Raw genomic sequence first — 26,437 nt, forward strand, 5'->3', positions numbered from 1 at the left:
CGAGAGGTCAGGCAGGATGAACGATGAGACGTGTCTTTTGGACTTAGCTCCATGGAGTCATGGTTGACCTTGGTGAGCACGCTGGCAGGAAGCCATGGGGATGGCAGCTGGGCTGCAGGGACCTGAGGAGTGAGTGGGAGGCTCTCAGTGGTCTGGAGGGACTGGGCCTGAACCTAGGGGAGTAAAGGGATCAAAAGAGTCGTCCTGGAGTAGGACTGAGGTGGGGACCCCAGGAAGAGTTCGCTGTGGATCAGGGCCCAGAAGCTGGAATGTGGAAAGGGTATGGGCCTGGGGACAGTGCCCAGGTTCACCTGGGTGTGTGTGGCTGGGAGGCCTCACCAACCAGGTTGTGTAGAGCCCTGTGAGGTGCCAGGGAAGCCCTGGAGGTGGGGGACCGCAAGGGGGAGGCCTCGGCTGCTTGGCTGTTCTCGGCTAGCTTATGCTGCCGACAGGCCCCAAACAGCTCAGACTCAAAAACAAAACAGGCTTTTAAGATGCCAAGTTTGATGAAATCTGAGTGCTAAAAGAGGTGGGAGTTTTCTCTTAGAAAAAGCTGAAAATCAAGCCTGAAAGCTGCGAAGGGAGCCCAAAGCTCCCCAGGCCCCCCTTACTGCCTGGAAGTCTGGGGGTGGGGTGGGGCTCTCTGGGAGAGTGTGGGAACCTGTGGGTCTGAGGAGCCCTTCCCACCTGCTAGGGGGTGTCTTGGCCCTGACCTTGCTAAGGATGGAGCTGCCTCAGGGACAGGGCCCGAGGCAGCCTTGGTTTCCTTAGAGTGCCAGGAGGGCTGGGGGAACCAGCAGCCCTGCCACCCGCGAGGTCCCCTCATGCGTCCCTGTCTGCGTTTCCTGGCTCTGTCCCTGCATGCGTCTCCAGGGACACGTGTGTCAGCATACGTGTTATCTTTGCATGTCTGCACATGTGTGTTTCTGCGTCTCTGCGCACTCTCCCTCTGGATCTGGTTGCGTGAGTCTGTTTCCACAGGTGCTTGTCACTGCAGGTGCCCCTCTGCACGCACATGTAGGTTTCTATTTTTGCACCTGTCTCTTTCTCCACATATATCTCTGTGGGTCCCTGGTGGTGCATGTATCTAGGTATCTACGTTCAGAGAAGGGGTGAGGCCAGGCCTAACACTCAGGCACAGGGGAGGGGTTCAGGCCTACAGACGGTGCCACCCCAGGGAGCCTGTGTATGTGTGTGCCTGTGTGTGCCTGCGTGCGCACAGAGCCGCCAGGAAGCTGGGTAAACGCGGGTGAGAAGTTCGTGCTGACAGACGGTGCCGCCCGCTCCGGGACCCCGCAAGGCGTCCCCATCTGTCCGCTTCCCTGGTGCAGCCCCCTCCCTCTGGCCCAGACTCCGCCTCAGGCATCCCAGGCTGAGCTGGACAAAGAGACCTGTGTGTGCTTTGTAGGGGGCCTCAGCAGCCCCCTCCCCCAGTCATTGCAGCCAGCCTAGGCTGAGCCCCTGTCCACCTCCGCCCCAGCCGCATCCATCAGGCCTTAGCTCCAAGCAGCCTCACCTTCCCACTGTCTCCCCGGACCACTGCCCTCACTCAGGCAGCCCCTCCCTCCCTTCCACCAGGAAGCTCTCCCTACCTCTCCTGTTCAAGTGTTTCCTACTCTTGCATCTCCCTCCTCCTTCAGGAAGCCACCAAGATAGCAGGTGAGCTGTGGAGTTGAACTGATCCCGCTCCACTGCTGCTGTGGGGACCTCAGCCAAGCTCTTGCCCGTCTCTGAGCCTTAGGCTCCCAACACCCATCCCCCAGCCCCCCACACCCTGTCACCTTCCTCTGCCCAGTGGGGATAGCAGGGAAGAAGGGGTCAGGGTTCCCACTGCAGTATCTAAAGACCATCGCAATTCATGCACACGTGTGTACCCACCACAGGTACACAGATCTGTGCGGGCAGGCACTAGGAATGTGTGCGCCCTACATGTGCATGCAGGCAGAATCCACAAACGGTTGTAGAGGCTCCCCAGTACCTCTACGGTCCCCTAAAGTCCCTATGGGTTTCTCTTTCCTTCGCGGGGACCCTTTTATCAGAGGATTGATAGATCTCGCCCCAGAGGCACAGGCACTGCGGAAGTCTGACACTGAGACTGCGAGGCAGGTGTAGGGACCTCCCGGCGCTGTGCGCGCTAAGGGGGCAGCCCCCAGCTACGCGTCGGTTGAGCGTGAAAGAAGCTGGGCTTCCTGGGGTTGGGGAGTGGGGGCCTGAGAAGGGGCGCCGTGACTCCACCCAGGCGGGGGCGAGATGGGGGGCAGCGGCTCGGACCGGAGATGCGCGCCCCGCGTGGACACGGCATGTGCCGCCTTTCCGCCGCGGCGCGGAGTCTCTGCCGTTGCCATAGTTACCAGCGGCCTGGAAGCGGGAGGGACCCTTCCTCTCCTGGCGCTCCGCAGCCCCTCCGCCCTCAGGACGGGTTTTGAGAGGATTCGGCGTGACCCGTATATGCGTGTGTTGGAACGTGGGTGCATTCCCGGGGGTGGCCTTGTGTGGGGGACAGTCGTGTTCGTTTTGCAGTAAATAAAAACGCTGCGGCGTGGCTGCAGGGGTCTGCAGCAGAGCGGCGGGCCTGAAGCCCAGCCGGCAGAGGGCGTGGTACGGGGGCAGGATGGTGGCTGGCTCCCCCAGGACTCCCCTGAGCCCTTCCGGAGCCGGCTCCCCTAACCTGACAGGCGTGGAGTCCCACCCCCTGGTCTCGTGCCAGCCCCACCTGGACTTAACTCTGTGACCTTGGGCAGGTTCCTAGATATCTCTACACCCCCATTTGCTCACGTACCTTACATAGTTTCGGTAAAATCATTTTGTAAAGCATTTCAACGCGGTACCCGGAACTAGTAAATGCTCCATAAACCTAACCTTTATCCCTCATATCTGGACCTCTGCTTTCCCAGTTGTTGATGGGTTTGGAGTGATCATGCAACGTCAGCCTGAGGAATTTGCCCTGGTCCTTAGCCTGAGTGGTTCAGGCTACAGTGGCCCCAAGCTCCTGTGGTTCCTGGGCGGGGGGTGGGGAGGGGAGGGGGGGGTGAAGAGGATAAATGTCACAGTCTGATGGTGGGTCAGTTTACACCATCCTGCCCAGTGCTCAGTTTGTCCAGAAAGACGTGGGCGTCAGTTATGGCTGCTGTCCTTGGCTATATCTGAATGTGCCGGAGGCCCCCGCGGGTGAGCATAGAAGGAAGAGCCAACAGCAGGTCATTCCCGAGGGGCTGGAGTCCTCCTGTGACACACGCTTCCCTTCCCCAAGGTGCAGAACTGCAGCCTTCTGACTTGTGCCTGGAAGCCTAGTTGGCACGAGGGACTGGCTTTGGGGTCCCGCCGTTTTATGGACAGCTCTTCACACACGCCGGTTTGTGCCTGAGGGATGATCTGAGCCAAGGACAGAACCACTGAGGGCACGATAATTGAGGGAGGAAAATTAATTGTCCTTAATTTGGCACAAATCCCAAAGACTTTCCCCCTGTTAGGCATTCAGCGTATCTTCCCAGGACGCAGGGCTGCAGGTGTTTGTACTTCTTCCCTTCTCCTTGAGCAGCACCTTGTGGGCAGAGATGAAGGCGAGCTGACTCCTGGGCCCTGACTCTGGCAGGCCCTGCCCCGGCAGGCCCTGCCCCCCTCTCTCCTCCACTGCTCTGGAGGGCTGAGCAGGTAGGATTGAGGTCTGGGAAGAGCTAGACTGGTGCCGCAGTGGGCTAGGATGGCTCCAGCAGCCCTGAGTGTCCCCTGGCTGTTGGGGAGGGCAGGGAGGGTGGACGTGGACGGAGCCCTGCCCGGGCCTTCCTGGAAAAGCAAGTGACGGCAGGACCAAAGGAGGCTGTTCCCCTGCTTGGTGCATCCCAAGTCCTCCTCCATTTCCATCCTCCCTTTCCTTGCCACTGTTACCGTTGTCCTTTTAAAAATCAGAGCTAAAAGTCAGGACGCTGTGGGATCATATTTACAGCCAAGGACACGCTGGGCTCATGTCTGGAACTTATAGGGCTGCGGGTGGGGAAGTGTTCTGCCAGTTACCGGGAGAAGCTGGGAGGTGAGACCGTGCTGGGAGTCCTACTGCTCCCCAGCCCGAGACCCCCCACTTCTCCTGACAGGGCCACAGTCCCTTAGGGATGCCCCAGGCAGCTGGAGCCTCGGCAGAGCGCCCCCTGGGATGTGGCAGCAGATAGAGCGGTGTCTTGCCCCTGCCTGCTGAGGCTCCTCCAGCTTCCTCTCCTGCCTGCCCACCAGCCAGTCCCTCTGGGTCTCTGGGGGGAGCAGCCCCACCAACCTCTGCTTTCCTCCCTTCTGAGGATCCCGCTTGTCTTTCCCCTGGCACAGGAGCCTGACCTCAGCAAACATCCCCCCAGGCTCGTCTTGTGCTGGGCCTGCAGGAGGGAGACGGGAGCGGTGCTGGCCTCCCGGTCTCCCCCACCATTTAGCCCCGCCCCCCTGCCAGGCGACTGACAGAGAACAGGGTTCCCCTGCCCGCATTGGGTGTGCCTGGCATCCACACTGGCAGAGAGGCTTTGCCAACTTCTCACACTCAGTCTGTGGTTTGCTCCTGGAAGGGAGCACCCCTCGCCAGCCCAGGACGGGAGAGGGAGCCCCAGGCCCAAGTCTTGGTACCTGTCTGCCCCCAGTGGCCCAGTCCTTGCTGGTTATAATAATAACGTCAACCAATAGCCATTGGGTTCGGATTCTTTGTCAGGCACTCTTCAGCACCTTATGTGTATCATTGCATGTAGTCTTCACAACGGCTCTACAAGGAGGGCACTTGAACCCTGTTTATAGGTTAAAATGGATAAAGGGAGAGGATTAGTAACACTCCCAGGTCACAGAGCTAGTGAGTGATGGAGGTGGGAGCTCCACTTGGTCTGTACTCATCCAGAGCCTGTGCTACCAGCCCAGTGTGTGATCCCAGGGGTGCAGAGTGGGCAGCCTTGCCCCATCCCTGGCCCCTCAGGGCTGATGCGCGAGTCCACGTGTAGTGAGAGTAGGGGTGTGCTGCTGTGGTCCATGCCTGTTGCTCTCATGGAAGTGAGCCCTCACCCCCTGGCAAGCCGGGAGAAGGCAGCCGTGGCGTTTTGCCCCCCTCCTCAGCGTTTGGTATCCTCACAGGGCGTTTTTATCTCTTTAGCCTCCATGTGCTCAGACATGGTCCCCAGGCCTGACCATGGCTTCCAGGGTCAGGACTGAGGGAGGGAGGAGGGTCAGGGTCAGGACCGGGGGTCGAAGGTGGGTCATTGGTAGGGCAGAGGGCGCCCAGAGTTGGGGCCAGAACCCAGGCTATGACGTGGGGCTCTGCCACGTGGTGGAGCTGAAGGCTGGATACAGGCAGTGGAGGGGACACTGCACGTGCAGGAGAGGGAGCGGGGGCTGAACAGCACGGGGCACCTTTGGCTTGAGCTGTGGCTCGTGATGCCACTGTGTGAGCCCTGGGCCCCCTACGGCCCAGCATCCGTGGAGCACTTTCTGCTGTGGCCAGTAGAGCCTCAATCCTCATTTTGCCAGGCCCCGGAGAGATAAGTGCTCATGTCTGCAGTCCGAGGCATTGCTTCTCAGACCCGGAGACTTCCTGACAGGGCAGGGTGGGCCCCACGGCAGCTCCCTGGCCCTGTGAAGGGCAGGGCTGGGCAGTGGGGCTCGGGACTCTGGTTCCTCATGCCAGGGCAGGCTTCATGCTTAGAAGTCAGGGCAGAGATAAGTCGATCCCAGCCACCCTGGGAGTCTTGGGGTGGTCCTCGTGGGCAGGCAGTGCCAGCCCTGACGTGCACGTCTGCTCTTCATCTGCAGAGGAACAGCTGCCCCCCGGCTTCCCCTCCATTGACATGGGGCCTCAGCTGAAGGTGGTGGAGAAGGCCCGCACGGCCACCATGCTGTGCGCAGCAGGTGGGAATCCAGACCCTGAGATCTCTTGGTTCAAGGACTTCCTCCCTGTGGACCCCGCCGCGAGCAACGGCCGCATCAAGCAGCTGCGTTCAGGTGAGCAGAGGGCGAGGGTCAAGGGGCCGGAACCCAGCGCAGCCTCCCCTCTTGGGCCTGGGTGCCTGGGAGCCACGGGAGGCCTCAGCCTGGGGCTGAGCAGAGGGCGCCCAGTGGACGGGCCAGATCCTGCTATAGGCCCACCTGGCCCACCCAGGAAGAAAGCTTGGCAGCGAGGGCTGGTCAGCTGTGATTCTTTCACCTTCCCGGGATTGTCAGACTCCAGACTTCAGTCCAGCTCTGCTCCTTGAGGCACGAGTGTTGTTCCCAGCCTGGCGCTGGGCTCTGCGAAGGTGCTCCGTGGGCGCTCATCCTTCACCTTCCCTGGAGCCTGGCCTGAGGGGGGCCTGGGTGATGCTTCTCTTTGCTACTTCAGACGGCAGGGAAAGAGGCCAAAGATGCCTGGTTCATCAGGCTTCAAAAGGCTGGACCTCAGAGGCTTGGAGCCAGGGGGAGGTGCTGCCATCCCTCGGCCACCAGGGCCACCTGTCTCCTCTGGATGTCTCAGTCGAGCCAGCTTGGAGCCCCGCGAGCAAGGATGCCGCCTTGACCGGGCAGGAGGTGTCGCCCCGTCGATCGATCTGCCTGCGAGGCTCCCGCCAGGATAATTGATTCAGTTTTTGTGGGAACAGAGCAGGCGGGAGAGGAGCCTTGGAATCCGCTTAGCTGCAATTCCGCGTCTCCTGCCAGCATGGGCTGCCCCGATAGACCTTGGTCCAGGAGCCCTCCTGCTAGCTGTGGGGTGGCGGGCTCAGGCAGGATGGCTCGGGCAGCACCAGCCAGAGCCCCCGTTGCCCATCACCTCCGGTGTCGACACCGCAAAGGAGGACATGACTGTGCCCCTTTCAGGGCCCTGCAGGCTGCAGAGGTGCCCCGCCACTCCCTGGGCTGCCAGCCGCTCCTCACCAACTTCTGCCAGGTGGGCACCCCTGTGGTGCCCAGGGGAGGAGTGAGGGATAAGCCACCCAGCAGGGGCAGGATTCTGGCCCCAGCCTCGGCCACTTGAGACAGCCTGTGAAGTGTTAGCTCATTTAATTTAATTTTAAACTCAACAAGATGGAGGCAGCTGTAGCGCAGTTAATTAAAACAGCTATAATCAAGGCAGGAAACGGTCCACCAGCGTTTGCGGCCACTGCCCAGCGCGGCACGGTGACCGCCATGGTTCAGCTCCTCTGCGTTTCCCCACAGCCCCCAGGCAGGCTCCCCAAGCAGCCAGATGGTCCTCCCCGCAGGCCTGGCCTCTGCCCGGAACGGCACTGACTGTGGCAGCAGTTCTGGGAAGGCACGCTGTCTCGCATGTTCGTTCGTTAAGTATTTATGTATTGCTTGCTGTGTGCCGGGCCCGGTGGCACCCATTCACGGCCCTGTGAGTCAGCTCCCGCCCAGGACTCCAGTGGATGCTGCTCGCCGGCCTCCTCAGCCTCTCAGCAGCCGCCAGCACCCTCCCTCCCTCTTAGCCACTCTCTCCTCTGTCTCCCTGGCTTTCCTCTTACTTCTCCGAGTGCCCCTTCTCTGTCTGCCCAGCAGCCCCTCCTGCTCGTCCCTCCAGCTGGGGAGCCTGTGAACCCTGCTCTTGTCCCATAGACACAGCCGTTCCCCCGCCAGCTCGCCCACCCTTATAGCTTCAGGTACCATTTACCTCCACTCCTGAGATTCCCAGTTCTGTCTAACCCAGACGTCTTGCTGGAGTTCTAGACTAGAACACCCATCTGCCTTCTGGGTGTCACCCTGACTGTGAAGGGTGGTAACTTCCTTGCCAAACAGCGGTGCCCTTCTCCCCCTGACCCTCTCTCTGTTGAGTGGCAGCCCCTCTAACCTGAAACCTAGGACACACTGCCACTCCTACTCCATGTAAGGAACCACCAGACCCTCTTGATTTGTCTCCCACATGGTTCTCAGTTGGTCCCCTTTTCTCCTTCTGCTGCCTTGGCCGTATCCCAGGTCACCAAACACTGCTCTCCCTGCCTCCAGACTCTCCCCTTGAATCCATCCCGCAGCACTGGCGGAGTTTTCTGCCCGCACCCTCTGTGCTCTGACAAGCCCAGCGGCGTCTCATTGCCTCCATGGTCAGGTGCACACTCCTGAACAAGGCACCCAGAGCCCTTCTCGCCCTCCCCCAGCTCCCATCTCCGGTTCATCTCATACCCCGCTGTCATCTCCCCCAGCTCATCTCACCGGGTCCCGGCTGCACTCACTAGCTCTTTGGCCTCGCATAGGTGATTTAACTTTGAGCTTCGGTTTTCTCCCCTTTAAAAAAGAGTTACAGTGAGGATTAAGTGAGACAAAGGCAGTGAGAGCTGTAGTCGACTGGCGTATGATGAGGGTTCCGCGAATGGGGCTCTTCGTAGCTCCGGCCACTCCCCGACTTGCACTGAGCCCCCGACCACATCCTTGCCCTCTGCTCACGTTCACTGGAACGTGAAGCTCCCCTTCTCTGCCTGAGACCTGCTCCTTCAGGATTCACCCTGCTTTGTGTTGTCACCGTCTGGCTCCAGCTCTGCTCACTTCGGCTGGGCACTCTGCAGGGAGGGCCTGGGATTGGCTCCCGTCTGTGAGGGCCCTGCAAGTGGCCAGCACAAGCCCCGCCATAGGACAGGCATCTCTGAGCCCTTAGGATGAATGATTTCCTGAACGTGACCTTTGGGCCCTGTCCTTTCAGACTAACATTCATTCCCCCTGCTTTCTTGTTTGACCTTTCCTGCCTCCTGGAAGCTGTAACCTAAGGGTAGTGGGCCCAGCGTCCAACTCCTGGGATGGCACCTGAGGGGCCTCAGTCATCCCACCTCCGCAATAACTGACAGGACTGTCTCCATCACTGCCTGACCCCGGGCCCTGACCCTTGACCCAATAGCTGCTGCCCCTGTCCTGTACCATTGAGAAGTGTGCTGGGGCTGTGCCATGCACATCTGACATGCCTGTTGGAGTGGAATCGGGCCCCTGAGCGCTCGGCTTTTACAAGGGCCTCACAGTTAACGTGTCACCAACAGCTTACAAAGTGCTTTCCTGCCTTTGGTTGCACTTGATTCTCCTGCAACCCTGAGAAGTAGGACAGTTTGTGATTATCATGCCTACTTTACAGCTGAGTTAGGGAGTCACCCACCCCGGGTCACGTGGAGATCCGAGGCCAGGGAGCTCCCCCGGGACGGCATCCAGGGGGCTTCTGTCACATCTGACTAACCTGGAGCCTGGGGAGCAGCTGGACCCTGCTAGGGCCCCAGAGCGCCATAGTCTCGTCCTCCCCGGACCTCAGGCCCGCCCTGACCAGTACCCAGAACTCCTCAGGCATCTGCGGGCCGAGCCCCAGCACGTGTCACCAGGGCGTGAAGAGCTGGAGAGGAGGGCAGCTGGCGGCGTGCGCGGCCCAGGCACGAATCCTGCTCGACAGGCGCCTTCTTCTCCGAAGTGATGTCACCTGCCGCCACAGCCTGAGCCTCTGGGAGGATTTTAACTTGAGGCCTGGTGTGGGCCCTGGAGGAATGGGCACAAGCTCAGGGAGAGTGGAAGTCAGGAGCGGGCAGCATCACTGGAGCAGCGAGGGGGCTGACCTCCAAGTGGGGCTCCAAGCCACTGCTGTTGGCCCTGCACTCTGCCAAGCCTGGACGGGCCCCTGCGGGACACCGCCTGTGCTCCGCTCCTCCCAGCGCCTGCGTGTGCACGCTGCCATCCCCATTACCCTGGAGGACCACTTGCCCACCCTGTCCACTGCTCACCCTGACACCTGAGCCGGGACGCCGGCATCGGGTGCGGGAAGAGGACGCCGGGATGTCCCAGCGGATGGGACTCTGCGGTGGGCCTGAGGGCTGTAGCCCCTCCTCCGTCCCACCATCAGCCGGTCTGCCAGGAGGGCCGCTCTCAGTGATGGTCCCTCTTGTCTGAACACACTGGCACCCCTCAGGGGCAATGTGAAATCCGGGGGACCCTCCAGTCTCCCACACCCATCTCGGGAAATCGAAAAGGCAGATTTTTTCCGTTTGGTGGGGAAACGACTTTTCGGAGAGGCCCAGAGACTTGTCACACAACAGGCTAGGTTTCAGAAGAGCTGAGGCCGGAAGCTAGGGTGTCCCAGTCCTGGAGCATCTACGCTGCCACCCCTCCCTCTCCCAGTTCCCCTCCCCATACCAGGTCAGGCCTGGACTGTAGGAGTTGATCAGCCGTGTGGACTTTTTGGTCTCGGGACCCCTGATTGTAAATATCAGAGGACCTCCAAGAGCTTTTGTTTGTGTGGGTTTTATTTATCAGTATTTGCCAGATTAGATGTTAAGACTGAGAAGATTTTAAATATTTATTAATCCACTTTAAAATAATTAAAAATCCCATTACATGTTAACGTAAACAATATTTTTTAATGGAAAATAATCATATTTCGTGAAACAAAAGCATTTAGTGAGAAGAGTGCCCCTGTTTTACACTTTTACAAATCTCTTTAATTTGGGGTTTAATAGAAGACAGCTGGATTCTCATACCTGCATCTGCTTTGGGTCTGTTGTGCTATCACATGTCCTGAAGCCTCTGGGAAACTCCACTGTATGTTCATGAGCGAACTAGGGTGGAAAAGGCAAAAAGCTTCTCAGTATTATGAAAATGGCTTTGACCTTGCGGACCCCCCGAAGGGGCCTCTGGGGACACTGAAGATCCGTGGACCACGCTTGGAGGATCACGGTGATGATGGGTCTTCCTGGACAGCCTCTGCGTGCCTTGCACCCAGCCCAGGTCCCAGCAGCTGCCTTGGCCTTGTCTCCAGCCTCTGTGTCCAGTGGGAAGGCTGTGAGCCAGACCTGGTTAGTTCCTGCCACCTCATAAGCTGTGTGACCCTCGGCTTTGGGCACTTAATGTTCCTCAGCTTCTGTTTCCTCATTCTTGCGCAGGTGGATAATTCCTCCTAAGTGGGTGTCTTCAGGTTCGATGAGGTAGTAACCAGTGTTTGTTTCCCTGCACACTTCCCTCCCCAGAAGTGGGCAGAGAAGGGCAGGGTGGATGGGGCTGACCTGGGCCTGCCCACAGGCCCCTCACTCCTCCGGATGGGTCCCTGTTGGGAAGGGAGCGTGTCCAGACCTCATAATTGCCCCACAATAGGCATTTGCAGGGTGAGCAGCCTAGAGGCTGCTGATTCCCAGGGTTACAAGGCAATGAACAGGCAAGGGGCGGGGGCGGGGAATGGCCCCTGGCTCTCACCAATCGGGTGGGAGGACTGTGCCGTCAGTCGCGTTTTAGCAAGGTCTTTAGCAAGGTCAGGTGGCTTTACAGGGGTCTGCCACCGGGTGGTGAGTAGGGGGCTGGTGTGTGTGTTTGTGGAGGGCTGGTCTGGTGATAGCCTGAGGTGAGCTCTCCCTTTAGCCCTTTCTTTGGTCTGCTTAAATGCCCTGCTTTGGGTAAGTGCTCTGTTTTGAAATCCTACTCACCTGTGGAATCTGGAGAGCCCTGCAGGGTGGGGTTATTGCCTCTTCTCTTCACCTTGACCTTCCACTGAGCTCAGCCGGTGGAGTCTGCAGGAGCCCTGACTCACCACCCTGATTCCTGGCACCCCCAGCCCTGCCGGCCCAGCCTCAGCCTCCCCCTCCCCAGAGCCGTGCCGGCGACCCGGGGAACACAGCTTTGCCTACACGCAGCCTGGTGCTTGCTCACACCTAAGCCACGCCTCAACTTCTCTGTATATTTAAGGCCCTCTCTCATGTTTTATTTTATCTGATTTGGCTTTCCTTCCTTTTGTACTAATGCTTCTCTCTGATCTTATTTGCATTCAAATTACCTCGCCAGGTGGTTCACCAATCAGAGGTAAGAATGCTGTCCGTGCATCTCACCACACCACGCCTCGCCGCCACCGCCGTCACCACCACTCCATCCCGTCCAGTCCCGTCCGTCACCTCCCGCATCCCCCATCCCGACCTCTCCAGCCTCCTCATCTCCAGCTCCAGCCCCTTCAGCACCACCGGCCACCACACACATCCACTCTCAGCCATCCCCTCCTGTGACTCATCCATTGCAAGTCTGGGTTGTGGAGATACTCGGCTCATCCCTGTTTTGGGGCTGGAAGCCCAACTGCCCAGGCCTTCTAGGCCAGCCGCACAGAAGGGGCTCTGTTGACTCCTGCAGGGAAGCCAGGCCCTGGTCCTCAAGGCTGGCCAGAGACAGAAAGTCTTCCCATGAGGTGGAGGAGCACGACCAAGCCTTGCCTTCCCTCTTGAGAACCTTCTTTGTCTTGGGCCCTCAATTATTACTAACTTCCCCCTTAACATCCCAGCCCTGTAGTAGAATGAGGATCCCCCTGTAGATCCCCCAGCCCAGCAAACGCTAGGAGGGACGCACAGTTGAGACTTTAACGTAGGGGCTGGGATGACACCAGAAATAAACAGGACCCTAGGTAGCCTGATCCCCTGACCTATCGGCCCCAGCTGCTTTCATGCAGCAGGACCCTACATTCTGCGATTCCAAGCCCGGACTGTACTCAGAGGTCCGGTTCGAGTTTGACTCACCTCAACTCCTTTAAAAACTCAATTTGTCTCTCAGAAGTCTGTTTCCTCTTAAGTCAGGGCCAGGGCCCCACCTTCCTCATGGGGTCGTGAGGATTAGAGGAGAGGAAGAGGGTTTGGGCAGTGTCTGGCCCAGAGCAGGCACCCTGTAAAATGATTGCTTCCATGATGCTTTTATTCAGTATTCTTGGGCACATCTAGACCCTCAGAGTTTAGGGCCAGGCTGCTCTTGGAACAGAAGATGTGGCTGGGTGGAGCAGCTGCTCCCCTGTGGTGCATCTTGTCCATCACCCGCTGAGGACAGGACTCAGCCTCCGGATCCCCCCGCCCATCCTCTCAGCCTGTACTGACTCGTCAGTGCCCCCGCTGCTGGGTCTTGGTCTTGGTTCCAGATTTGGGGGTTTCTTTGTGCAGTAGGCTGAGGATCTGTGTTGGGTCCCTTGACCAGTCCTGGCTCTCAGTGCAGGGGAGCCTCCTCCCCCAGCAGGGATCCCACCCAGGTACCACTCCCTGCTCCCGCCTGTGGCACCAGCCAGGACTCCCGCTACCCCCAGCTGAGCTGACCTTGATATAGCCCCCCTCCCTCTGGCCAGGGCCCTGAGCCCCACCTGCTTGAATGAACATTTTCTGTGACAACGTCCATCCATCCCATAAACATGACCCGTTGAGTGCCCATCGCTGCTGTTCTCACAGGAGATGGGTATTCGGCACAGGCCCTGGGCCCTCACACTCCCTGATGCTGGTGGGGAGGGCTGCCCAGGACCACAGAGCAGGCCAGCCCATTTTCCCTTAGTATCAGGGCCCAGCCTGGGCAGCCCTCTCCCCACCTCCAGCTCCTAGCCCCTTGGATGTTCACGCCCCTCCTGCTGCCCCAGGTCTGGGTGGTGGAAGAGGGGTGTCGGGTGGTGAAGGGGCTGTAGTTCAGACGCAGTGGCCCTTCCCCTGGGGCCTGAGCCATGAGAGCGTGGCCTGGAACTCTTCTAGTGGCTCTGGTCAGGTCAGGTCAGGTGGGGTCAGGCAGTTCTGTGTGTGTCCTGTGTGGGCGTGACTGTCAGCTGGCCTGGGCTCTGGGAGGGGTAGGTCTGTGCAGGCAGTGGTTTTTGTCAGGCTGTGTCCTGTGGGGTTGTTAACTGTCCATTGGACCGTCCTGTGTGGGTGTGATTGTCCGTCGGCTTGTTCCAGGGAGCGGGCGTTGCTGGTCCCTCGGGGTGTTCCCTGTCACAGACGGTTTGCCCGGTGTGCTCTCACCAGCAGAGTTCTCAGGCGTTTACTGCCAGGGCTGGAGGTGGCCATGTCGGCCGGTTTCACCCCCTTCTCCCACCCCGCCTTCACCTCGGCCTCCCTGGCCTGGACCTGGCAGGACTGGCCCCAGCCCTTTCCTCCACCCTCTGTGAGCGTCCTTTTCAGCGGCACCCCCAGTCCCGGCTCCTGTCTGTCCGTCTGTGGCCAAAGCAGCCCTTCAGGGCGCTGGCCCGAGTGCGAGCTGCATCCTCCATTAGCCTCCTGAATTATGCAGGAGCCGTGGTGGGTCGAAGCACTTTAGCAGGACCAGGCTGAGGAGAGGAGCCGGAATGGGTGGGGCTGATGGGGGGGAGGGGGGGATGGGGGGTGCTGGGAGCAACGGCTGCTGGGCACCGGGCCCACAGGGCCACCCCTTCTTTCCTGTGGGTTCTGGTGGGCGGCAGAGTCTCAGGTCTTGCCGAGGAGGGCATTGCACGCTTAGAGGTCCCAGGCCAGCCGGTCTACAGGCTGTCCCACCCACGCCTGGCTCCACAGTGCTCTGATGGGGATGCTCATTGGCAAACAGGCTCCAGTACCAGCCAGAGTATGGCAGACACTCAGTGGAGATGGGGGATGGGGTGGAGCCCCTGGGCGAGCCAGCAGGCCCAACCGGTGGACCGCGCGTGGGGTGGGATTGTGCTCCAGAGCACGACCCTCCGTTCCAGCCAGGAGGCCTCCGGGCTTGTCAGGGAGAGCTTCCCGGAGGCAGCACTAGTGCCGGGGTGTGGCCCTGATGTCTGCAACATCTGGTCAACACAAGCCTCAGATGCTATCGAGACCCCTCCTCGGGTCGCAGGCTTGACCGTTGTCTTTGTGTCCCCACAGGTGCCTTGCAGATTGAGAGCAGCGAGGAGTCGGACCAAGGCAAGTACGAGTGTGTGGCGACCAACTCCGCAGGCACACGCTACTCGGCCCCCGCCAACCTGTATGTGCGAGGTAAGGACTCAGGCGGTGCCCAGCCCTGATTCTACGGAGCTGAGCTGCCCTCGCCGGGCCTGCTGCCCCGAGCCTTGGTGTGGACTTAGCGGGCTGCCGTGGGCCCAGTCTCTCCTCCTTTCCACCTCTTTCTGCAGCAGCCGTAGCAGCAGCAGCTCCCACTGGGCAAGCTCCTAACATCCGCCCCGACTTTGCCTTCCTCCCGCAGGCCCTTTGGGAAACAGACACTCTTGGGAGCATTTGTATCTCTTGTAGGTCCTGCCTCATGGGCCCAGAGCCCCGTGGGAGTCTAGAGCCTTCCGAGCAGACGTGCATGTGTGTGTGTGTGTGTGTGTGTGTGTGTGTGTGAGAGAGAGAGAGAGCAGGCACACGTGTGTGTGTGAACGTGTACACACCTGCCTGGTCTTCCTTGAGTGTGTCCTGCCCACCCCAGCAGGGTGGGCTCCGGGCCAGGTGTACCTGCCTTCTGACCAGGTTTGCCTGGGACCTTCCTGGAGGAGGAGCCAGCTGTGCTTTGTCATCAGCCAGGACCCTGTGTAGGGGGTCAGGCCAAGGCAGCTTTGAGCCCCTACGGGTGAGCATCTAGTGTGTTTTAGGTGTTCCTTGCTGGGACTTCGTGGATCCCACACTTTTGCAAGTCCGGGTACCCAGCAGAGAGGGTCTGGGGACTGTTTTGGCCTGTTCAGTCTGTTATGCTCACAGCCCCAGGGGAACCAAAGCTGGCCACCTACCCCTTCCTGAGAACACTGGGTTTTGTGTGCACGGTGTCCAGGAGGGGCCCTAGGCGCCCCTCCTACCCCTGCCATCCCCCCCCCCCGCTTAACCCTCCCGCACAGATGGGCATCATTAAAGTGAAACCGTCTCCACTCCGGGGATCTGTGAAGGAAAGTGGATGCAGTTTCCTTGCAGTGATGATTTCACCATGCTGAGTGCATACTGCAACTTCGCAAAGGGTGTCGTCTGCCTGTCCGCCCAGGGCCAAGCCTGGGGCACGGCAATGGCAGCGGCCTGTCCCACCCTTCGGGGCCACATGGTCAGACAGGGCAGAGAGAATTAAGCCATCAACCCACGTGCTTATTGAGGGGCTGTGATGTGTCAGGGCACAAGATCCCGAGAGGCCACAGGTGATGGGCAAATTGTGCTTCAGAGACTGGTTGATGCCTCATCGGAATTAGGGGCATGGGACGGGAGGTCCCCACCGGTCCCCTTCGCAGCCGTTCTGCTCTCCGAGGCTCCCCTGGGCTGGCCCAGGGCCTGTCTTAAGGAGCGGCGTCAGGGCATGGAGGCCAGGAGCGTGCAAGCCACCCAGATGGCCGAGAGGAGTGTTGTAAGTTGCACAGCCTTCCCCCACCCTGCTTCAGGCAGAGCTCTGACCGGCGCACAGGGCCCTGACGCGTCCCCTCTGAGAGGAGCAGCTGGGTCAACCCTCCTCAAAGACCTGCCTCCTCCCACCCAGACCACTCCCCCTGCTGCGTGGGCCTGACCAAGCACTTCTTCCCAAAGACCATAACCTCAAGAACGTGGAGGCTCCGGGCCTCGGCAACAAAGTCCCTCACTGCGTGTGGCTGCACCAGGGAGAGGAGGGGCGCGGCAGAGCCGCTGTGTATGCCAAGCAAGCTGCACGGGTGCGGTCAGATGGGCACATTTCCTGGGGCAGAGGTGCAGAGGCCGTCCTGAGGCAGGAGAAGGCCCAGACCCAAGGTGGATGGACTGGGCATCGTCGTCTTGGCTGGGCAGAGTTCTCCAAAGTCACCATCACACCAGCCTTAGCCCTGAGGCAGGACAGTGGGTCTCTTTGGATGAGCTGAGCTCGGCTGCTGCTGTAGCTGGTGGCTCAGGCACCGACCGGGAGGCTCTTACCTGCAGCCCCTCTTACCCTTCTCTGTGGGGACCCCACTGTCTACACGTGGTGAGCTCAGGCAGGACTCTGGCCCATCCCCCCTTCCACCAGGTCTTCCTGAACTGCCTTCCTGGGCCCATTTCCACAGGCCTTTTGGGCAGGGAATGTAGGGGTTCCTTTAGTTCTAGCCCCACTTGCTAGGGATTCTGAAATAGGGTATCCCAACCCCACTTGCCTTGTCTCTCCCTCTCTCTGACACATGCACACACACACACATTCCTGTGGGCCCTGGTGTCTAAGGGCCTGTTCTAAGTCTGTCCGTAGGACCTGCCTCATAACCAGGCCCCACCTGAATCTGTGCCTGCCCTGCTTTGCAGAGAGCAGTTTGCCCTGTAGCTCCAGGACAGGCCTTACTGTGGACTTCTAGACACCTAGAAAGCCCTGCTCCTAGGACCCTGGCCTCTGGGGTCCACCCCCTCCTCATCACGGTCCTGGTAAAGCCCCTGCTTTCTGCCCCCAGCAGTGCTGAGGGCCCATCAACCCCAGCCCCTCTGGCACAGCCTCTGCGGTGCTGGCCACGAATTCTGTATCCTGAACCCTGCTTGTGGGTGGTCCATGCATGGAGAAGCCCCCAGTGCTGGCCTGCCCACTGGCCTGTGCCCCGCTGCCTCGCAGCCAAGCGGCAGCCACTGGGAGGCCCCCACTGGGCTCCAGCCATCAGGAACCTCAGCATCCGGTTCAGTGTGGATTCCAGCTCCATTGACATTTGGGGCCCAGTAACCCTTAGCTGTGTGGGGCTGTCCTGGGCGTTGTGGGATGTTTACTGACCCACTAGGTGCCCGTACCGCCCCCTTGTCACAACTCACAGTGTCTCCAGAGCTTGCCCAGTGTCGCTTGGGGGAATCCTCCGCCCCCCCGCCGTTAAGAAACACTGCTCTGGATGGACAGCCTCGCGCTGGCTGTCGTCTCCATCCGTCTCTGACTGCCATCTGCCGTGCCCACGGGGCCTGAGGCCGTGTCTCCTCCTCAGATTTGGCTTCAGTGTCCACCTCACGTCCCTCTGTCCCCCAGACTTGGGGTTCCCATTGTCTCTCTGAGACCTTAAGTTGCTGCATTTCATGGGACCGTGCATGTAATGCTCCTGGCCCAGTGCCGGGCACACAGTCCGGAGGTGCTCCTGCTGTGGGGATAGCAGTGTTGGGCCTTCATCACCCAGTTTCGTCTGACTTTGCTCACAATTGCCTGCAGCGCCACCCACAGTGTAGTCGGCCCAGGCCTGCTGGGTGGACCAACCTCTCTCCGTCCGTCCGACTCCCTCCCCCAGTGACTCACTCTCTCCTTCCATCCACAGCGTCTCTCTCCTCCAGCTCTTAGGACACACAGCTGCCAGGCACCGGGGAGGAGCCACGCCTCCCACAGAGCCTGGCCTACCTGCCCCCACCCTTCCCCCTTCTCTGCAGGGACCTGGCCGCTGGGCCACAGCTGTCTCTAAGCAGGGCGGTGGCTCCACGGCCTTTCTCCCTACAGGCTCCCAGACCAGCAGTTCACGCTCTGGTGCCACACAGCGTGGGGCTGCCTCAAGGTGGCGGGGTTCTAGTGGCCCATGCGCCTTGGTGGGTTTGTGGGCTGGGTGGGCCCTGACCCCAGAACCCAGCTCACTGGGTCTGTCCGAGCCTTGAGGTGCGCGTGAGGCATGGGGGCCTGCCTGTGCCCCGCTCCCGCCCCTCCCTGTCCCACCCTTGGCACCTAGTGCCTGCCAGCGGGACGCAGCCCTGTCCGCCGTGTCCTCCATGAGTCCTGAGTCTTTTGTGAGCGGCGTGGTCCGCGCGCACCTGTGGGCACATGCGTGTGCGTGGGGCACGAGAGTCTTGTCTCGTTTCCGTGCTGTGTGGGCAGATGAAGGTTGGCCTGTTTTTACTCTCTGTGTTTCTCCTTGTCTTTTTTTATTTCCTCCTCATCCTCATCGCACTCTGCCATCAACCCAAACTCTCATCTCTCAGATCAGCGAGAAGGTTGGTCCTTTTCACTTCTTATCCATCTACAGTTCGCCCATCGACGGGATGCTCCCGTCCATAGGGAACGGCGGGCTCGGTCAGCTCCTCAGGCCCCAGTCAGGCCTGCCCGCCCATTGGGCTCTGCGCTCCACTGTTTGGGCGGCAGGCGGGCAGGACCAGTGGTGGGTGGGCAGGCCCCCCTGCCCCGCATGTTTCTGCTGCTTGGGTCCCTGACACCCCACGTGTCTGCATGTCCCCTTAGCTGGGCTCCCCTGCTGGAGAGGTCAGGTGGGCATGGTGCATGGCCCAAGACTGGTCCCTGCCTTTGTGCCCAGGCCAGGCCAGCTCTCTGCTCCAGGTGGAGCTCAGGAGTGGTTGTGGGAGCAGTAAGAGCTGTAGGGCTTTACACATACCTGTGGAGCCTTCCACAGTCCCCCTCACCTAAAATCCACGTTTGTCCAAGCTCAGTCGAAACCGCTGGGAAGATGAAGGGCGAGGGCTAAGGGGAACGAGCTCGCCCCTCAAGATCCTGCAGCACAGGGCGAGAGCCCTACAGAGTCTGTGCTGTCCTTGAGCCCCTCTGCCAGGCTGGATGGGCAACAGCCCTGGTCTGCCTACTGAGTTTAGGGTCCGGGGCGCTGGGTGGGGGGGGCGCCATCTTGGCTCACTGAGTAAGTCCCCCAGGGACTTGTCTTTTCCGTCTCTGATCAGATCCAAATGAGGGTCTTCCCACCTGCCCCAGGCCCTTCTCTCTGCCCAAGCCCCCCAGACAGCTGGCACTTCCTCAGTCCCATGCTGGGTGCTAGGCATTCAGGGCAGGAGCTCACACCTGACTGAACGGTCAACTTCCATTTAGGGAGGCCCACGTGGGAGCCTGCAAGAGGCCCTGGCCCAGCCGCAGTTTGGGGAGCGCTTCTTAGAGACTCCAGCAGCCCATTCCAGAGCAGTCTCACATCCCCGGGGCCAGGCCCCTACCTCCTCCAGTCCTGGGACCAGCAGTAAGGGCTAGCGGTCCTGTGTCACATGGTCTGAGTGGTCAGAGGAGGTCCTCCTGTCTCCTGGGCTTTGGGCTAAGCCCCAGGGAGCAGACCCGGGCCACCTGGTCCCCTGTTGCATTCTCTCTGCGGCTTGAGTTTCCTCCGCGAGGGAGAGGGAGCCAGTCGGGAGGAGGGCTGTGGCCTCGGCTCAGATATCAGCCCCATATCCATCCATATGCACTCCTGAGCTCTGGGGCATTTCAGTTACACCATTTCGCTGACCAGGCAGATCTGCCGGGTCGGTTCAGAAAACAGTCATCAGCAGAGAGAGCCCAGCCTGCAGCCGCCTACCCCTGCATCCCTTCCCCCACCCTCCTAGTCCCTTGTCCCTTCTTCTCTCCGTCTGTGGTCCCACCAAAATAAGCATGTACACAAATCTTTAATGGGAAGGCATAAATGAGTTTCTAAATATTCCAGGGGGATTTGCCCGGCTGGTAATTTGTTTGGCGCTGATAATTCCATCTTAACATTTTTCCAGCTTTACTTAAAACTGTGTGCCGAGTATGCCGGCATTTAATTACTGCTCTGCGGCAGCCACAAGGTTATTTATTAAAGAGTTATTTTATCTTGATACAGTGGATCCTGCCCCTTATCCCCTCCTGAACGCTGTGTTATTTTCATCAGAGAGATTTCCGTGAGTAAATGCAGATTGCGGGGCTGCCTGCCCCCGCGGTTAGGCTGTCACCCCACTGAATGCTGATGCCTCCAGGTGCCACTCCGCCCTGTCATAGCGGGTTGTCAGCTCCAATTATTAGACTTAAAAGTTACAGCTGGAATATAATCCAGCAATGGCAAGGCCCTGTTTTGGAAATTGTCTATAAAATGTCAGCTCTGAGGATGCACAGGGAACGGTGATAGACCGGCATTGTTGGAGCTCAAGATTAGACCCTAAGTGCATTTTTCCCCGGCTCTGGTTTTTCCTTCCCTGCTGTTGCTTCTGTCAATAGACCGAGTCCCTGGCGAGTCCTGCCCCTTTGGGAGGCCTTGTGTCTGTGACAGCGGGAGGAGTGGCGGTGGGACTGTTGCAGGGAGACGCCAGTCACCCCTGGATCTTGGGATGGGGGTGGCCATCCAGGCAGGTCCCAGATGCGGGCCCGCATGGTCACTTGGGGTCCCAGGAGGTAGTCTCTCACCTCTGTTGCCCCCACCCTCCCTCTGTGGACCTACCCTGACCTCTCTCACACTGTGGGGAAGATGAGTCAGCTGTGGGAAACCGCGTCCAGGCTCCTCGTGTGTGGCTGTGTATCCCTGTGAAAGCATGAAGGGTGGCACCCTGCCAGGGTGTGCCTTCCAGGAGTCCCTAGGCTTGAGGCCCTTGCGTGGTGCTAGGGGTGACCCCAAGGGTCACATCTGACCTCTCACTCACCTTAGCCCCTGGGCTTCTCCCTTCCACCTGCATCTAGGAGGGGGAAAATTAAAATAAAAACAGGGCTTCCCTGGTAGCGCAGTGGTTGAGAGTCTGCCTGCCGATGCAGGGGACACGGGTTCGTGCCCGTCCAGGAAGATCCCACATGCCGCCGAGTGGGTGGGCCCTTGAGCCATGGCCGCTGAGCCTGCGTGTCCGGAGCCTGTGCTCCATCCGCAACGGGAGAGGCCACAGCAGTGAGAGGCCCACGTACCGCAATAAATAAATTAATAAATAAACAAAATAAAAACTCTTCTCGATGTTAGTTCCCAAAGGGCCTCCGTTTCCTGGCAGTAGCACAGAAAACCCCGTTCTCCGGGACTATTTGAGTTAAAGCCCAGTCAGTTTCCTGCACTGCTAGCTTGGGACCCAAGGTTTATCGGCCAAGGACCTACTTCCTTCTCCTGGGGCTCTTTGTCCTTATGTCCAGGGACCTGATCAGGTCCCAAGATTCTGCCACTGACCACAGTCAGGCTTGCAGCTGTGACCTGACACAGGCTCAAGGCCCATCCTCATGTCAGCTGGAAAGTGTCTTCCCCTGGCAGCCTCGGCTGACCCAGGACCTTCTTTGTGGAGCCTCCTAGGTCTCTCTTTTCAGCCCTGTGAGCCGGGTCTCAAAGGGACGCGAGCTTTTTCATCCCACAGACCTACTCCCCAAAGTGTCAGTCTTCAGTCAGTTCCCCCCGTCTGTAACTGGGAGGTGCTAGCATCCACAGTGTGGAAACCTGCAGCACATAGGAGGTGCTCAACAGTGGTCTCCTTCCCCCAGACCCATTTGGATGCCTATGAACAAGGAGGAGGCGGGGCAGCCACTGGCCGAGAGGAGAGTCTTCACTTAGTCAAGACCGCTGTACCTTTCTGCTCGAGGCAGGGCTGTGCCTTCACCGGCAGCCCTGCCTCTCCTCCGTGGCCTGCCCCCCGGGCTCAGTGCCAGAGCCCAGGGAGTGCCTGCACCATGTGCGTGCCTCGCAGCCTCACCCTTGTGCCATCTGCGGCGAGTGCTCAGAGGAGGCTCTTTGTCGTGGCTTCTTCCTGCCAACCACGTACCCGGGATCCACCCGTTCCCCGCTGCACAGCACTGCAGCACAGGTAGAGACCTGTGACGTGCTGCTGTCATTCAGTGTAGACTCCCAGCTTTAGGACAGCTGACAGAAGCCCACTACTATCAGCGTAATCGCAGCAAGGAAACCTTTGTCTTAAAAAACTAAAGACGTAGAAGCAGATTTGGTGTCAGGCAGGCCTGGATCCAGATATTTGAACGGTTTGGTTGGGCATTCGTCTAATAGTTTTCACAGCAGTCCGAAGTCTCTTTCTTGTTAGCCAGATCTGGGTCATGTACCCCAAGAACTGAGAGTGGGGGCCGAGATGGTTCTCCTAAGATGAGGATGCCAGTTCTAGGGGGAGGCAGAACGCTAGACACCCACGGGACGCGCTGAGAGCCCAGTGAACCTGGGGCACAGAGGGAAGTAGACCCAGCCCCTGGTGGTGGTCATGCCCGGCCCGCTGGGGCACTGGCAGTGCTTCGGTTCTGTCTGGAGGCCTTGGAGTCGAGGCAGGGGCTGAGGAAGGTATAGTCTGGGCTGAGGAGTCCTTTAAAACGCCACGCGGGAGATTTTAACATGGGGGTGATATGAGCAGGTTTGGATTTGTGCCAGCTGTTTGTGGAGGGCCAGTTATGGGATCGGGGGCCCAGAGGGCGCCAGCAAGGCAGGAGGAGCAGAGGAGAACCTGGTACAGGAATCCAGGGAAGGATGGTGGCTTGGACTTTGGAGGTGGCAGTCACCTGTGGACTTGCGGAGAAATTAGCGTTTGAAAGATACTTTAGGTGGTGCATTAGCAGGACCTGGTGATCTGCTGGACGTCTGGTCTGTGGGCTGCCACTTTGACCCCTGTGTAGCGAGGTCATAGGTCGGGCCAGGTGGTGTCTGCAGTTACTTCGAGCTCTGATTCTGTGCTTTGGGGCCGTGCGAGCAGCAGTCTGGCACTTGTGGTAGAGGTGCTCTCAATGTAGCACCATGGGTCCTCCGCATGCCTGGGCTCCCCAGCAAGGGCCCTCAGAGACCCACACTCGGAGTGGTCCCCTCTGGCCTCTTAGGCTCGCTGCCTGCCTTCTCCAGCCCCGTGTGTAGGGCTGCCCAGGAAGGACACACCCCAGCCTCTGCCCACCAGCTGCATGCCCCGCCTGCATGCCAAGCATGCCTGCCCACGGCTAGGTCTTGCCTGCCTTCCCTCCCTCTGCATGTTCCGGAAGTCTGTGCCGAGCTCGCGACTTTGGCAGGGGGGTGGGGGGGTCCTGGCTGCACCTTGAACTGAGAGGCTCAGAACAGCTTCTGACCCGGGGAGCCCAAGGCCGGAGGTCGTGGCCAGGCACAGCCACCCTCCCCCTTGAGATCCTCGTTCATTGGTGCTGAAGGCCGTCTGCTTGGCACCCTCATCATGTTACTGCCATCGTCATGCCCATCCTGCCCGCGGACCACGTCCCTGGCCCGCCCCGAACCCAAACCCCTGCCCAGTCCCTCCTGGAGGCCGCCCCTACTCCTGGGTTCTCAGGCTGTGCCTTGAGCATGGCTGAGGTCCTGGCAGGTGGTCATGCCACTGCCCTCATCTCTTCCCCTGGGACCGTGGTCTGGAGGTGGAGGCAGTGGCTCGAGAGAGGGTGGCCGTGTCACTTCCAGGCTGACCCTCTGCCCTGCCCCACTCATGCTCTGAGGACCCTCCACCCTGGGGTGCCTGGATCTCTTTCACTAGTGCCCCAGCTAGCCCCTCTGGAGACCCCTGGGGGGTCAGGAGCAGGTAGGGGCGGGCACTGGAAGGCGACCTGGGATGTGGCCCTGACAAGGCCTTGCAGTGTATCCCTGTGTGACCCTGGGCCTCAGTTTCCTAGGCTGTATAATGGGAGCTTGGTTGTGGAATCTCTCGTGTTCCAGACAGTCCCTGAGAGCGGGGTGGGAGGTGGTCAGCCGGGACCCAGGGACTCCGCCCCTCCTGTCTCTGAGGTGGGCTTGGCTCTGATGAGAGGGGCTTCCTGGATGAGGGGCCCCTGCGCTTGCATCCCCCCACGTGTCCTGCCCCGGCTGTGAGTGCCTCTCTCCCTCCTCCCGCAGTGCGCCGCGTGGCTCCTCGTTTCTCCATCCCTCCCAGCAGCCAGGAGGTGATGCCGGGCGGCAGCGTGAACCTGACATGCGTCGCCGTGGGTGCACCCATGCCTTATGTGAAGTGGATGATGGGGGCCGAGGAGCTCACCAAGGAGGATGAGATGCCAGTCGGCCGCAACGTGCTGGAGCTCAGCAACGTGGTGCGCTCCGCCAACTACACCTGCGTGGCCATCTCCTCGCTGGGCATGATTGAGGCCACGGCCCAGGTCACCGTGAAAGGTGAGTGCCACTGGTGTGCCTGCCGTGGCCCGTGGCCTTCCCTGTAGCAGGGGACGTGGCAGGCGAGTGTGGCTGCCGAGGCACAGGCAGGGCTGAGGGTCGTTGCTCTCCTGGTGCCCGGCCTCGGGGTCCTCCTGGCCCTTAGTTGGTGGAGGGAGGGGCTTCTGTCAGAAATTATCTTAATCCTTATAGCTAACTGGTGTTAGGTCCCTGGGGGCAGACGCTGTGCTGGTTAGTAAGCAAAGATTATTTTGTTCAGGTGGTGTCACGCTTGGAGATAGGTGCTCTCATTGTCCCAATTTTATTTTTTAAGTTAGGAAACTGAGGTGCAGGGTCACACGGAGGTAAATGATGGAGCAGGGACTTGAACCCTGGGCGTCTGATTCCACCGCACACCACTCTAACCACTGCATAGCACCAGGCCCTCGGCTTTACCAGCCTCCTGGCAAGAAGGATGGGAAACAGTAGAAGGAGGGTGGGTTCTCCCCGCCCGGAGCCCTGGGACAGGCGCATGTAGAGCAGACTCCTTGGGGTGTCCTGCTTCCACTCTCCCTTCCAACACACCCCCATTCTGCAGCTGGAATCGTCTTTTTCAAAAGGTAAAAAAAGCAGGATCACGTTACCCCCTTTAAAGAAAGGGAGAAGCACCTTCCAGTGGCTTCCGGCTGCTTTTAGGATAAAGACCAGGATCCTCACTGCCATGAACCGAGCAGGCTGACAGTCCTCAGTTTCGCCATGCCCGCACCCCTCCCTTGCCGTCGCTGGCTCCATCTCACTCTCCAGGTCTCAGTTCTGTGAATCTTTTCCCGATCACCCCATCCAGGAACACCCCTGGAGTTTTCTCCATCTCAGCACCCTGCTTTCTGCTGTCTTTCCCCGTACCAGAACCGTGATTATCAACTCACTGATCGTTTCTCTCTTAACGCTGGAGTGTAAACCCCACGAGGCAGGGACGTGACCGTGTGACAGTGTGTCCTCAGCCCTAGCACAGTGCCTGGCACAGAGTCGGCACTCAGTATTATTTGTTGAGTGATTGGTTGTGGACCTGGGACCTCACCTTCAGTTTGAGCCAAGCCACGTGGTCTGTGGGGCCAGTAGCCCGTCACTCCTTCTCAAATCCAGGGCCATTCCCTAAGGAAGTCCCTCTCCCAGCCCCTGTTACACATTCTTGCCAGTGGAGGAGCCCAGACATGCTGCAGAGGCAGAGATCTCTGCTCCCCAGCCTGTGTGCCTCCCATCTGCATGGGGCGTGGGCAGGCCCCCTCTGGGTCTGTTTGTTAGATGAGTTACCAGGGCTGATGTGAGGATCCAGGGAGTCCTAGGAGTGACTTGGGTAGACAGTGAATGACCCAAGGCCACCAGCCCCCACTAAGTGAACTCAGAGGTCACCAAGGGCCTTCCAGGCCATTCTTCAGGGTGGGCTGTGGGGCTCAACCACACTCCGGTTGGATGAATCCCAAGGGCAGGGTTGGCTCCTAGAGTCATGACCTCAGGAAGCCCTGAGCTTTCCACTTTGTCCCCAGCTCTGCCGAAGCCTCCGATTGACCTTGTGGTGACAGAGACAACTGCCACCAGTGTCACCCTGACCTGGGACTCTGGGAACTCAGAGCCCGTGTCCTACTACGGCATCCAGTACCGTCCGGCGGGTGCAGAGGGCCCCTTCCAGGAGGTGGACGGCGTGGCCACCACCCGCTACAGCATCGGCGGCCTCAGCCCCTTCTCGGAGTACGCCTTCCGCGTGCTGGCGGTGAACAGCATCGGGCGCGGGCCCCCCAGCGAGGCCGTGCGGGCGCGCACGGGGGAGCAGGCGCCCTCCAGCCCCCCGCGCCGCGTGCAGGCGCGAATGCTGAGCGCCAGCACCATGCTGGTGCAGTGGGAGCCGCCTGAGGAGCCCAACGGCCTGGTGCGGGGCTACCGTGTCTACTACACCCCCGACTCCCGCCGCCCCCTGAGCGCCTGGCACAAACACAACACGGACGCCGGGCTCCTCACCACCGTGGGCAGCCTGCTGCCCGGCATCACCTACAGCCTGCGCGTGCTGGCCTTCACCGCCGTGGGTGACGGCCCCCCCAGCCCCACCATCCAGGTCAAGACACAGCAGGGAGGTAGGCGCCGGCCGGCCGGGCAGACTCGGGGTGGACAGGG

At 59.8% G+C, this 26,437-nt stretch overlaps 1 protein-coding gene across 6 annotated transcripts in view; it reads left to right on the forward strand.

Moving 5' to 3' along the window:
* The window catches only part of PTPRF (protein tyrosine phosphatase receptor type F), an 85,801-nt gene that overhangs the window by 29,951 nt on the left and 29,413 nt on the right, over positions 1 to 26,437 (forward strand). For 4 of the 6 annotated variants that reach the window (XM_065894160.1, XM_065894152.1, XM_065894189.1 and 1 more), the window contains 4 exons: positions 5,770 to 5,958; positions 14,532 to 14,642; positions 24,023 to 24,292; positions 25,816 to 26,397. In XM_065894160.1, the coding sequence (XP_065750232.1) occupies positions 5,770 to 5,958; positions 14,532 to 14,642; positions 24,023 to 24,292; positions 25,816 to 26,397 (1,152 nt within the window). Of the gene's footprint in view, positions 1 to 5,769; positions 5,959 to 11,712; positions 11,731 to 14,531; positions 14,643 to 18,482; positions 18,495 to 24,022; positions 24,293 to 25,815; positions 26,398 to 26,437 lie in introns of all 6 variants that reach the window. The other 2 variants (XM_065894169.1, XM_065894179.1) reach the window with 2 other exon arrangements.

The sequence above is a fragment of the Phocoena phocoena genome, chromosome 1, assembly GCF_963924675.1.
Source record: "Phocoena phocoena chromosome 1, mPhoPho1.1, whole genome shotgun sequence".
In the NCBI taxonomy this organism is placed as follows: Eukaryota; Metazoa; Chordata; class Mammalia; order Artiodactyla; family Phocoenidae; genus Phocoena; species Phocoena phocoena.